Here is a 14,791-nt window from a genome sequence, read left to right as displayed (position 1 = left end):
CACTCGGCCAGCCAGTCAGTCACTCGCCAGCCAGCCAGCCACTGGCCAGCCAGCCAGCCACTCTGCCAGCCAGCCAGCCACTCAGCCAGCCAGTCAGTCACTCAGCCAGCCAGTCAGGCTGTGCCCCTGCCCAGTCAAGTGAAATCCATAGATTAGGGTCTAATGACTTTATTTAAATGGACAATTTTCCTTCTTTGAACTGTAATTCAGTAAAATCCTATAAATTGTTGCAAGTTGCGTTTTTAACTAATTTTCCTTCAGTATAGTTAATTGCCTTGTCTTTCTGGCTCAGGTTGGATGATTACCTACCTGAGGCATGTTTGATGGCTGATATTTCCCATCCTGCCCTATTCACCTGTTGGGGACGATGTTATCATTCAGTGTATAGGAGGTATGGGAGAGAGAGTACATTTCAGAGGGTTCATTCTAGGTCAGTGAACAGCTGAGATGTACAGGTTTCTGGACAGAATAATCCACTGACTCCCAGCTGTTTTAATCTGTGACTCTGTGTTTGTGTCTGATGGGAAGTCATTGCGTAGTGACTCCACTCCTCTCCTGATTCGGCAGCATACATACCGTAGTCCTCTTCTATCTTTCTATTGGTTGTCTTCCAGTCCAGCGAGCAGAGCGATTATTCACGCGCCAGGCTACGGGTAGAAAACCAATACGTTGATTTATACAGATTGAATGCACCAGATGCTCCCGGTGAATCACGCTCCTGAACGTCACGTAAATCTGAGCTTGTTGATCTGTGATAGTGATGTATTTCGGTCCCATCCGGACACAGCCGTTACTCTCCTCTCGGTTTCTATAGGACCCACAGGCTGCTTCACAAATACTGTTCTATTGTCTATGTGGTACCCTCAGGGTCTTGTTTCTATAGGACCCACACGGAGGCTGCTTCACAAATACTGTTCTATGGTCTATGTGGTACCCTCAGGGTCTTGTTTCTATAGGACCCACACGGAGGCTGCTTCACAAATACTGTTCTATTGTCTATGGGTACCCTCAGGGTCTTGTTTCTATAGGACCCACACGGAGGCTGCTTCACAAATACTGTTCTATGGTCTATGTGGTACCCTCAGGGTCTTGTTTCTATAGGACCCACACGGAGGCTGCTTCACAAATACTGTTCTATGGTCTATGTGGTACCCTCAGGGTCTTGTTTATATAGGACCCACACGGAGGCTGCTTCACAAATACTGTTCTATTGTCTATGTGGTACCCTCAGGGTCTTGTTTCTATAGGACCCACACGGAGGCTGCTTCACAAATACTGTTCTATTGTCTATGTGGTACCCTCAGGGTCTTGTTTCTATAGGACCCACACGGAGGCTGCTTCACAAATACTGTTCTATTGTCTATGTGGTACCCTCAGGGTCTTGTTTATATAGGACCCACACGGAGGCTGCTTCACAAATACTGTTCTATGGTCTATGTGGTACCCTCAGGGTCTTGTTTCTATAGGACCCACACGGAGGCTGCTTCACAAATACTGTTCTATGGTCTATGTGGTACCCTCAGGGTCTTGTTTATATAGGACCCACACGGAGGCTGCTTCACAAATACTGTTCTATTGTCTATGTGGTACCCTCAGGGTCTGGTCAGAATATACAGTGTGCTGACATCATTCTCCCTGGGGGATAGTGTAGCGAGAATACACTCTGAATATACAGTGTGCTGACATCATTCTCCCTGGGGGATAGTGTAGCGAAGATGTAGCGAGAATACACTCTGAATATACAGTGTGTTTACATCATTCTCCCTGGGGGATAGTGTAGTGAAGATGTAGCGAGAATACACTCTGAATATACAGTGTGTTTACATCATTCTCCCTGGTGGATAGTGTAGTGAAGATGTAGCGAGAATACACTCTGATTATACAGTATGCTGACATCATTCTCCCTGGGGGATAGTGTAGCGAAGATGTAGCGAGAATACACTCTGATTATACAGTATGCTGACATCATTCTCCCTGGGGGATAGTGTAGTGAAGATGTAGCGAGAATACACTCTGATTATACAGTATGCTGACATCATTCTCCCTGGGGGATAGTGTAGTACACTCTGAATATACAGTATGCTGACATCATTCTCCCTGGTGGATAGTGTAGCGAGAATACACTGTGAATATACAGTATGCTGACATCATTCTCCCTGGTGGATAGTGTAGTGAAGATGTAGCGAGAATACACTCTGAATATACAGTGTGTTGACATCATTCTCCCTGGGGGATAGTGTAGCGAAGATGTAGCGAGAATACACTCTGATTATACAGTATGCTGACATCATTCTCCCTGGGGGATAGTGTAGCGAAGATGTAGCGAGAATACACTCTGATTATACAGTGTGTTTACATCATTCTCCTGGGGGATAGTGTAGTGAAGATGTAGCGAGAATACACTCTGAATATACAGTATGCTGACATCATTCTCCCTGGGGGATAGTGTAGTGAAGATGTAGCGAGAATACACTCTGAATTATACAGTATGCTGACATCATTCTCCCTGGGGGATAGTGTAGCGAAGATGTAGCGAGAATACACTCTGAATATACAGTATGCTGACATCATTCTCCCTGGGGATAGTGTAGTGAAGATGTAGCGAGAATACACTCTGATTATACAGTATGCTGACATCATTCTCCCTGGGGGATAGTGTAGCGAAGATGTAGCGAGAATACACTCTGATTATACAGTGTGTTTACATCATTCTCCCTGGGGGATAGTGTAGTGAAGATGTAGCGAGAATACACTCTGAATATACAGTATGCTGACATCATTCTCCCTGGGGGATAGTGTAGTGAAGATGTAGCGAGAATACACTCTGAATATACAGTGTGTTTACATCATTCTCCTGGGGATAGTGTAGCGAGAATACACTCTGAATATACAGTATGCTGACATCATTCTCCCTGGGGGATAGTGTAGCAGAATACACTCTGAATTACAGTATGCTGACATCATTCTCCCTGGGGGATAGTGTCCTGAATACACTCTGATATACAGTATGTGACATCATTCTCCCTGGGGGATGTGTAGCGAGAATACACTCTGAATATACAGTATGCTGACATCATTCTCCCTGGGGGATAGTGTCGAGAATACACTCTGCCATATGGACTGGCTACTAACAATTATCTGTTCAGTGGGTGGACTCCTATGGTCCTGACTGGGATGGGATTGTGTATGACTCATGGTGTTGTGTTCTGGTTGTCTGGTTCAGTGGGCGGGGCTCTAACTGGTTGTCTGGTTCAGTGGGCGGGGCTCTAACTGGTTGTCTGGTTCAGTGGGTGGGGCTCTAACTGGTTGTCTGGTTTAGTGGGCCTGGGCTCTATAACTGGTTGTCTGGTTTTTGTGGGCCTGGGCTCTAACTGGTTGTCTGGTTCAGTGGGCGGGGCTCTAACTGGTTGTCTGGTTCAGTGGGCGGGGTTCTAACTGGTTGTCTGGTTTAGTGGGCGGGGCTCTAACTGGTTGTCTGGTTTAGTGGGCGGGGCTCTAACTGGTTGTCTGGTTCAGTGGGCTGGGCTCCTAACTGGTTGTCTGGTTCAGTGGGCGGGGCTCTAACTGGTTGTCTGGTTCAGTGGGCCTGGGCTCTAACTGGTTGTCTGGTTCAGTGGGCGGGGCTCTAACTGGTTGTCTGGTTCAGTGGGCTGGGCCCTAACTGGTTGTCTGGTTCAGTGGGCGGGGCTCTAACTGGCTGTCTGGTTCAGTGGGCGGGGCTCTAACTGGTTGTCTGGTTCAGTGGGCGGGGCTCGAACTGGTTGTCTGGTTCAGTGGGCGGGGCTCTAACTTGTTGTCTGGTTCAGTGGGCCTGGGCTCTCTAACTGGTTGTCTGGTTCAGTGGGCGGGGCTCTAACTGGTTGTCTGGTTCAGTGGGCGGGGCTCTAACTGGTTGTCTGGTTCAGTGGGCGGGGCTCTAACTGGTTGTCTGGTTCAGTGGGCGGGGCTCTAACTGGTTGTCTGGTTCAGTGGGCGGGGCTCTAACTGGTTGTCTGGTTCAGTGGGCCTGGGCTCTAACTGGTTGTCTGGTTCAGTGGGCGGAGCTCTAACTGGTTGTCTGGTTCAGTGGGCTGGGCCCCTAACTGGTTGTCTGGTTCAGTGGGCCTGGGCTCTAACTGGCTGTCTGGTTCAGTGGGCGGGGCTCTAACTGGTTGTCTGGTTCAGTGGGCGGGGCTCTAACTGGTTGTCTGGTTCAGTGGGCGGGGCTCTAACTTGTTGTCTGGTTCAGTGGGCCTGGGCTCTATAACTGGTTGTCTGGTTCAGTGGGCGGGGCTCTAACTGGTTGTCTGGTTCAGTGGGCCTGGGCTCTAACTGGTTTTCTGGTTCAGTGGGTGGGGCTCTAACTGGTTGTCTGGTTCAGTGGGTGGGGCTCTAACTGGTTGTCTTGTTCAGTGGGCCTGGGCTCTAACTGGTTTTCTGGTTCAGTGGGCGGGGCTCTAACTGGTTGTCTGGTTCAGTGGGCCTGGGGCTCTAACTGGTTGTCTGGTTCAGTGGGCGGGGCTCTAACTGGTTGTCTGGTTCAGTGGGCGGGGCTCTAACTGGTTGTCTGGTTCAGTGGGCCTGGGCTCTAACTGGTTTTCTGGTTCAGTGGGCGGGGCTCTAACTGGTTGTCTGGTTCAGTGGGTGGGGCTCTAACTGGTTGTCTTGTTCAGTGGGCGGGGCTCTAACTGGTTGTCTGGTTCAGTGGGCGGGGCTCTAACTGGTTGTCTGGTTCAGTGGGCCTGGGCTCTAACTGGTTTTCTGGTTCAGTGGGCGGGGCTCTAACTGGTTGTCTGGTTCAGTGGGTGGGGCTCTAACTGGTTGTCTTGTTCAGTGGGCCTGGGCTCTATAACTGGTTGTCTGGTTCAGTGGGCCTGGGCTCTATAACTGGTTGTCTGGTTCAGTGGGCCTGGGCTCTAACTGGTTGTCTGGTTCAGTGGGCGGGGCTCTAACTGGTTGTCTGGTTCAGTGGGCGGGGTTCTAACTGGTTGTCTGGTTTAGTGGGCGGGGCTCTAACTGGTTGTCTGGTTTAGTGGGCGGGGCTCTAACTGGTTGTCTGGTTCAGTGGGCGGGGCTCTAACTGGTTGTCTTGTTCAGTGGGCCTGGGCTCTATAACTGGTTGTCTGGTTCAGTGGGCGGGGTTCTAACTGGTTGTCTGGTTTAGTGGGCGGGGCTCTAACTGGTTGTCTGGTTTAGTGGGCGGGGCTCTAACTGGTTGTCTGGTTCAGTGGGCGGGGCTCTAACTTGTTGTCTGGTTCAGTGGGCGGGGCTCTAACTGGTTGTCTGGTTCAGTGGGCCTGGGCTCTAACTGGTTGTCTGGTTCAGTGGGCGGGGCTCTAACTGGTTGTCTGGTTCAGTGGGCGGGGTTCTAACTGGTTGTCTGGTTTAGTGGGCGGGGCTCTAACTGGTTGTCTGGTTTAGTGGGCGGGGCTCTAACTGGTTGTCTGGTTCAGTGGGTGGGGCTCTAACTGGTTGTCTGGTTCAGTGGGCCTGGGCTCTATAACTGGTTGTCTGGTTCAGTGGGCGGGGCTCTAACTGGTTGTCTGGTTCAGTGGGCCTGGGCTCTAACTGGTTGTCTGGTTCAGTGGGCGGAGCTCTAACTGGTTGTCTGGTTCAGTGGGCTGGGCCCCTAACTTGTTGTCTGGTTCAGTGGGCGGGGCTCTAACTGGTTGTCTGGTTCAGTGGGCGGGGCTCTAACTTGTTGTCTGGTTCAGTGGGCCTGGACTCTATAACTGGTTGTCTGGTTCAGTGGGCGGGGCTCTAACTGGTTGTCTGGTTCAGTGGGCGGGGCTCTAACTGGTTGTCTGGTTCAGTGGGCGGGGCTCTAACTGGTTGTCTGGTTCAGTGGGCCTGGGCTCTAACTGGTTTTCTGGTTCAGTGGGCCGGGGCTCTAACTGGTTGTCTGGTTCAGTGGGCGGGGCTCTAACTGGTTGTCTGGGGTTCAGTGGGTGGGGTCTAACTGGTTGTCTGGTTCAGTGGGCGGGGCTCTAACTGGTTGTCTGGTTCAGTGGGCCTGGGCTCTAACTGGTTGTCTAGTTCAGTGGGCGGGGCTCTAACTGGTTGTCTGGTTCAGTGGGCGGGGCTCTAACTGGTTGTCTGGTTCAGTGGGCGGGGCTCTAACTGGTTGTCTGGTTCAGTGGGCGGGGCTCTAACTGGTTGTCTGGTTCAGTGGGTGGGGCTCTAACTGGTTGTCTGGTTCAGTGGGGTTCTAACTGGTTGTCTGGTTCAGTGGGCGGGGCTCTAACTGGTTGTCTGGTTCAGTGGGCGGGGCTCTAACTGGTTGTCTGGTTCAGTGGACCTGGGCTCTAACTGGTTGTCTGGTTCAGTGGGCGGGGCTCTAACTGGTTGTCTGGTTCGGTGGGCGGGGCTCTAACTGGTTGTCTGGTTCAGTGGGCCTGGGCTCTAACTGGTTGTCTGGTTCAGTGGGCGGGGCTCTAACTGGTTGTCTGGTTCAGTGGGCCTGGGCTCTATAACTGGTTGTCTGGTTCAGTGGGCCTGGGCTCTAACTGGTTGTCTGGTTCAGTGGGCGGGGCTCTAACTGGTTGTCTGGTTCAGTGGGCGGGGCTCTAACTGGTTGTCTGGTTCAGTGGGCGGGGCTCTAACTGGTTGTCTGGTTCGGTGGGCGGGGCACTAACTGGTTGTCTGGTTCAGTGGGCGGGGCTCTAACTGGTTGTCTGGTTCAGTGGACCTGGGCTCTAACTGGTTGTCTGGTTCAGTGGGCGGGGCTCTAACTGGTTGTCTGGTTCGGTGGGCGGGGCTCTAACTGGTTGTCTGGTTCAGTGGGCCTGGGCTCTAACTGGTTGTCTGGTTCAGTGGGCGGGGCTCTAACTGGTTGTCTGGTTCAGTGGGCCTGGGCTCTATAACTGGTTGTCTGGTTCAGTGGGCCTGGGCTCTAACTGGTTGTCTGGTTCAGTGGGCGGGGCTCTAACTGGTTGTCTGGTTCAGTGGGCGGGGCTCTAACTGGTTGTCTGGTTCAGTGGGCGGGGCTCTAACTGGTGATATCCTTTCCTCCCCCTGCAGCTAAAGACAAATCGGAGAAGATATTCGCCCTGTCGTTTGTGAAGCTGATGAGGTACGATGGGACGACCCTGAGGGACGGAGAGCACGATCTCATCGTATACAAGGTATGTAATATACAGGGTAGGTAATATAACACCACCTCATCGTATACAGGGTAGGTAATATAACACCACCTCATTGTATTCAGGGTAGGTAATATAACACCACCTCATTGTATTCAGGGTAGGTAATATAACACCACCTCATCGTATTCAGGGTAGGTAATATAACACCACCTCATCGTATTCAGGGTAGGTAATATAACACCACCTCATCGTATTCAGGGTAGGTAATATAACACCACCTCATCGTATTCAGGGTAGGTAATATAACACCACCTCATCGTATACAGGTAATATAACACCACCTCATCGTATTCAGGTAATATAACACTACCTCATCGTATTCAGGGCAGGTAATATAACACCACCTCATCGTATTCAGGGTAGGTAATATAACACCACCTCATCGTATACAGGTAATATAACACCACCTCATCGTATTCAGGTAATATAACACTACCTCATCGTATTCAGGGTAGGTAATATAACACCACCTCATCGTATTCCGGGTTTGGTAATATAACACCACCTCATCGTATTCAGGGTAGGTAGTATAACACTACCTCATCGTATTCAGGTAATATAACACCACCTCATCGTATTCAGGTAATATAACACCACCTCATCGTATTCAGGTAATATAACACCACCTCATCGTATTCAGGGTAGGTAATATAACACCACCTCATCGTATTCAGGGTAGGTAATATAACACCACCTCATCGTATTCAGGGTAATATAACACCACCTCATCGTATACAGGGTAGGTAATATAACACCACCTCATCGTATACAGGGTAGGTAGTATAACACCACCTCATCGTATACAGGGTAGGTAATATAACACCACCTCATCGTATGCAGGTAATATAACACCACCTCATCGTATACAGGGTAGGTAATATAACACCACCTCATCGTATTCAGGGTAGGTATATAACACCACCTCATCGTATACAGGGTAGGTAATATAACACCACCTCATCGTATTCAGGGCAGGTAATATAACACCACCTCATCGTATACAGGGTAGGTAATATAACACCACCTCATCGTATGTAAGTAATATAACACCACCTCATTGTATTCAGGGTAGGTAATATAACACCACCTCATCGTATTCAGGGCAGGTAATATAACACCACCTCATCGTATACAGGGTAGGTAATATAACACCACCTCATCGTATACAGGGTAGGTAATATAACACCACCTCATCGTATACAGGGTAGGTAATATAACACCACCTCATCGTATTCAGGGTAGGTAATATAACACCACCTCATCGTATTCAGGGTAGGTAATATAACACTACCTCATCGTATACAGGGTAGGTAATATAACACCACCTCATCGTATACAGGGTAGGTAATATAACACCACCTCATCGTATGCAGGTAATATAACACCACCTCATCGTATACAGGGTAGGTAGTATAACACCACCTCATCGTATACAGGTAATATAACACCACCTCATCGTATACAGGGTAGGTAATATAACACCACCTCATCGTATTCAGGGTAGGTAATATAACACCACCTCATCGTATACAGGGTAGGTAATATAACACCACCTCATCGTATTCAGGGTAGGTAATATAACACCACCTCATCGTATACAGGGTAGGTAATATAACACCACCTCATCGTATTCAGGGTAGGTAATATAACACCACCTCATCGTATACAGGGTAGGTAATATAACACCACCTCATCGTATTCAGGGTAGGTAATATAACACCACCTCATCGTATACAGGGTAGGTAATATAACACTACCTCATCATATTCAGGGTAATATAACACCACCTCATCGTATTCAGGGTAATATAACACCACCTCATCGTATTCAGGGTAGGTAATATAACACCACCTCATCGTATACAGGGTAGGTAATATAACACCACCTCATCGTATACAGTGCAGGTAATATAACACCACCTCATTGTATTCAGGTAATATAACACCACCTCATCGTATACAGGTAATATAACACCACCTCATCGTATTCAGGGTAGGTAATATAACACCACCTCATCGTATACAGGTAATATAACACCACCTCATCGTATACAGGGTAGGTAATATAACACCACCTCATTGTATTCAGGTAATATAACACCACCTCATCGTATACAGGTAATATAACACCACCTCATCGTATTCAGGGTAGGTAATATAACACCACCTCATCGTATTCAGGGTAGGTAATATAACACCACCTCATCGTATACAGGGTAGGTAATATAACACCACCCCATCGTATACAGGGTAGGTAATATAACACCACCTCATCATATTCAGGGTAGGTAATATAACACCACCTCATCGTATTCAGGGTAGGTAATATAACACCACCTCATCGTATACAGGTAATATAACACCACCTCATCGTATACAGGTAATATAACACCACCTCATCGTATACAGGGTAGGTAATATAACACTACCTCATCATATTCAGGGTAATATAACACCACCTCATCGTATTCAGGGTAATATAACACCACCTCATCGTATTCAGGGTAATATAACACCACCTCATCGTATTCAGGGTAATATAACACCACCTCATCATATTCAGGGTAATATAACACCACCTCATCGTATTCAGGGTAGGTAATATAACACCACCTCATCGTATTCAGGGTAGGTAATATAACACCACCTCATCGTATACATGGTAGGTAATATAACACTACCTCATCATATTCAGGGTAATATAACACCACCTCATCGTATTCAGGGTAATATAACACCACCTCATCGTATTCAGGGTAATATAACACCACCTCATCGTATTCAGGGTAATATAACACCACCTCATCATATTCAGGGTAATATAACACCACCTCATCGTATACAGATAATATAACACCACCTCATCGTATACAGGGTAGGTAATATAACACCACCTCATCGTATACAGTGTAGGTAATATAACACCACCTCATCGTATACAGGGTAGGTAATATAACACCACCTCATCGTATACAGGGTAGGTAATATAACACCACCTCATCGTATACAGGGTAGGCAATATAACACCACCTCATCGTATACAGGGTAGGTAATATAACACCACCTCATCGTATTCAGGGTAATATAACACCACCTCATCGTATTCAGGTAGGTAATATAACACCACCTCATCGTATTCAGGGTAGGTAATATAACACCACCTCATCGTATACAGGGTAGGTAATATAACACCACCTCATCATATACAGGGTAGGTAATATAACACCACCTCATCATATACAGGGTAGGTAATATAACACCACCTCATCGTATACAGGGTAGGTAATATAACACCACCTCATCGTATACAGGGTAGGTAATATAACACCACCTCATCGTATACAGGTAGGTAATATAACACCACCTCATCGTATACAGGGTAGGTAATATAACACCACCTCATCGTATTCAGGGTAGGTAATATAACACCACCTCATCGTATACAGGGTAGGTAATATAACACCACCTCATCGTATACAGGGTAGGTAATATAACACCACCTCATCATATAACACCACCTCATCGTATACAGGGTACAGGGTAGGTAATATAACACCACCTCATCATCAGGTATATAACAGTATTCAGGGTAGGTAATATAACACCACCTCATCGTATTCAGGGTAGGTAATATAACACCACCTCATCGTATACAGGGTGCAGGTAATATAACACCACCTCATCGTATTCAGGGTAGGTAATATAACACCACCTCATCGTATACAGGGTAGGTAATATAACACCACCTCATCGTATTCAGGGTAGGTAATATAACACCACCTCATCGTATTCAGGGTAGGGGTAATATAACACCACCTCATTGTATTCAGGTAATATAACACCACCTCATCGTATACAGGGTAGGTAATATAACACCACCTCATCGTATTCAGGGTAGGTAATATAACACCACCTCATCGTATTCAGGGTTTGGTAATATAACACCACCTCATCGTATTCAGGGTAGGTAATATAACACCACCTCATCGTATACAGGGTAATATATACACCACCTCATCGTATACAGGGTAGGTAATATAACACCACCTCATCGTATACAGTGCAGGTAATATAACACCACCTCATCGTATTCAGGGTAGGTAATATAACACCACCTCATCGTATACAGGGTAGGTAATATAACACCACCTCATTGTATTCAGGGTAAATATAACACCACCTCATCATATGCAGGTAGTATAACACCACCTCATCGTATACAGGGTAGGTAATATAACACCACCTCATCGGGTATTCAGGGGTAGGTAATATAACACCACCTCATCGTATTCAGGGTATATAACACCACCTCATCGTATACAGGGTAGGTAATATAACACCACCTCATCGTATGTAAGTAATATAACACCACCTCATTGTATTCAGGGTAGGTAATATAACACCACCTCATCGTATTCAGGGCAGGTAATATAACACCACCTCATCGTATACAGGGTAGGTAATATAACACCACCTCATCGTATACAGGGTAGGTAATATAACACCACCTCATCGTATACAGGGTAGGTAATATAACACCACCTCATCGTATTCAGGGTAGGTAATATAACACCACCTCATCGTATTCAGGGTAGGTAATATAACACTACCTCATCGTATACAGGGTAGGTAATATAACACCACCTCATCGTATAGGGTAGGTAATATAACACCACCTCATCGTATACAGGTAATATAACACCACCTCATCGTATACAGGGTAGGTAGTATAACACCACCTCATCGTATACAGGTAATATAACACCACCTCATCGTATACAGGGTAGGTAATATAACACCACCTCATCGTATTCAGGGTAGGTAATATAACACCACCTCATCGTATACAGGGTTAATATAACACCACCTCATCGTATTCAGGGTAGGTAATATAACACCACCTCATCGTATTCAGGGTAGGTAATATAACACCACCTCATCGTATTCAGGGTAGGTAATATAACACCACCTCATCGTATTCAGGGTAGGTAATATAACACCACCTCATCGTATTCAGGGTAGGTAATATAACACCACCTCATCGTATACAGGGTAGGTAATATAACACTACCTCATCATATTCAGGTAATATAACACCACCTCATCGTATTCAGGGTAATATAACACCACCTCATCGTATTCAGGGTAGGTAATATAACACCACCTCATCGTATACAGGGTAGGTAATATAACACCACCTCATCGTATACAGTGCAGGTAATATAACACCACCTCATTGTATTCAGGTATATAACACCACCTCATCGTATACAGGTAATATAACACCACCTCATCGTATTCAGGGTAGGTAATATAACACCACCTCATCGTATACAGGTAATATAACACCACCTCATCGTATACAGGGTAGGTAATATAACACCACCTCATTGTATTCAGGTAATATAACACCACCTCATCGTATACAGGTAATATAACACCACCTCATCATATTCAGGGTAGGTAATATAACACCACCTCATCGTATTCAGGGTAGGTAATATAACACCACCTCATCGTATACAGGGTAGGTAATATAACACCACCTCATCGTATACAGGGTAGGTAATATAACACCACCTCATCATATTCAGGGTAGGTAATATAACACCACCTCATCGTATTCAGGGTAGGTAATATAACACCACCTCATCGTATACAGGTAATATAACACCACCTCATCGTATACAGGTAATATAACACCACCTCATCGTATACAGGGTAGGTAATATAACACTACCTCATCATATTCAGGGTAATATAACACCACCTCATCGTATTCAGGGTAATATAACACCACCTCATCGTATTCAGGGTAATATAACACCACCTCATCGTATTCAGGGTAATATAACACCACCTCATCATATTCAGGGTAATATAACACCACCTCATCGTATTCAGGGTAGGTAATATAACACCACCTCATCGTATTCAGGGTAGGTAATATAACACCACCTCATCGTATACATGGTAGGTAATATAACACTACCTCATCATATTCAGGGTAATATAACACCACCTCATCGTATTCAGGTAATATAACACCACCTCATCGTATTCAGGGTAATATAACACCACCTCATCGTAACACCACCACCTCATCATATTCAGGGTAATATAACACCACCTCATCGTATACAGATAATATAACACCACCTCATCGTATACAGGGTAGGTAATATAACACCACCTCATCGTATACAGGGTAGGTATATAACACCACCTCATCGTATACAGGGTAGGTAATATAACACCACCTCATCGTATACAGGTAGGTAATATAACACCACCTCATCGTATACAGGGTAGGCAATATAACACCACCTCATCGTATTCAGGGTAGGTAATATAACACCACCTCATCGTATTCAGGGTAATATAACACCACCTCATCGTATTCAGGGTAGGTAATATAACACCACCTCATCGTATTCAGGGTAGGTAATATAACACCACCTCATCGTATACAGGGTAGGTAATATAACACCACCTCATCATATACAGGGTAGGTAATATAACACCACCTCATCATATACAGGGTAGGTAATATAACACCACCTCATCGTATACAGGGTAGGTAATATAACACCACCTCATCGTATACAGGGTAGGTAATATAACACCACCTCATCGTATACAGGGTAGGTAATATAACACCACCTCATCGTATACAGGGTAGGTAATATAACACCACCTCATCGTATTCAGGGTAGGTAATATAACACCACCTCATCGTATACAGGGTAGGTAATATAACACCACCTCATCGTATACAGGGTAGGTAATATAACACCACCTCATCATATACAGGGTAGGTAATATAACACCACCTCATCATATACAGGGTAGGTAATATAACACCACCTCATCGTATACAGTGTAGGTAATATAACACCACCTCATCGTATACAGTGCAGGTAATATAACACTACCTCATCGTATTCAGGGTAGGTAATATAACACCACCTCATCGTATTCAGGGTAGGTAATATAACACCACCTCATCATATTCAGGTAATATAACACCACCTCATCGTATACAGGGTAATATAACACCACCTCATCGTATTCAGGTAGGTAATATAACACCACCTCATCGTATTCAGGTAATATAACACCACCTCATCGTACAGGGTAGGTAATATAACACCACCTCATCGTATACAGGGTAGGTAATATAACACCACCTCATTGTATTCAGGCAGGTAATATAACACCACCTCATCATATTCAGGGTAGGTAATATAACACCACCTCATCGTATTCAGGGTAGGTAATATAACACCACCTCATTGTATTCAGGTAATATAACACCACCTCATCATATGCAGGTAATATAACACCACCTCATCGTATACAGGGTAGGTAATATAACACCACCTCATCGTATTCAGGGTAGGTAATATAACACCACCTCATCGTATACAGGGTAGGTAATATAACACCACCTCATCGTATTCAGGTAATATAACACCACCTCATCATATACAGGGTAGGTAATATAACACCACCTCATCGTATTCAGGGCAGGTAATATAACACCACCTCATCGTATGCAGGGTAGGTAATATAACACCACCTCATCGTATACAGGGTAGGTAATATAACACCACCTCATCGTATACAGGGTAGGTAATATAACACCACCTCATCATATACAGGGTA

General features: G+C 45.8%; 1 protein-coding gene across 1 annotated transcript in view; it reads left to right on the top strand.

Moving 5' to 3' along the window:
* LOC127924547 (dedicator of cytokinesis protein 1-like) overlaps positions 1 to 14,791 on the top strand; it is a gene marked incomplete at its 3' end in the record, with an annotated part of 33,647 nt that overhangs the window by 2,573 nt on the left and 16,283 nt on the right. The window contains exon 3 of the mRNA XM_052509256.1: positions 7,000 to 7,103. Coding sequence (XP_052365216.1) covers positions 7,000 to 7,103 — 104 coding nt within the window. The remainder of the gene's footprint in view (positions 1 to 6,999; positions 7,104 to 14,791) is intronic.

Source organism: Oncorhynchus keta, unplaced genomic scaffold, assembly GCF_023373465.1.
Source record: "Oncorhynchus keta strain PuntledgeMale-10-30-2019 unplaced genomic scaffold, Oket_V2 Un_contig_4272_pilon_pilon, whole genome shotgun sequence".
NCBI lineage: Eukaryota > Metazoa > Chordata > Actinopteri > Salmoniformes > Salmonidae > Oncorhynchus > Oncorhynchus keta.
Note: the sequence above shows the minus strand (reverse complement) of the source record. Positions and strands in the feature narration are given on the sequence as shown.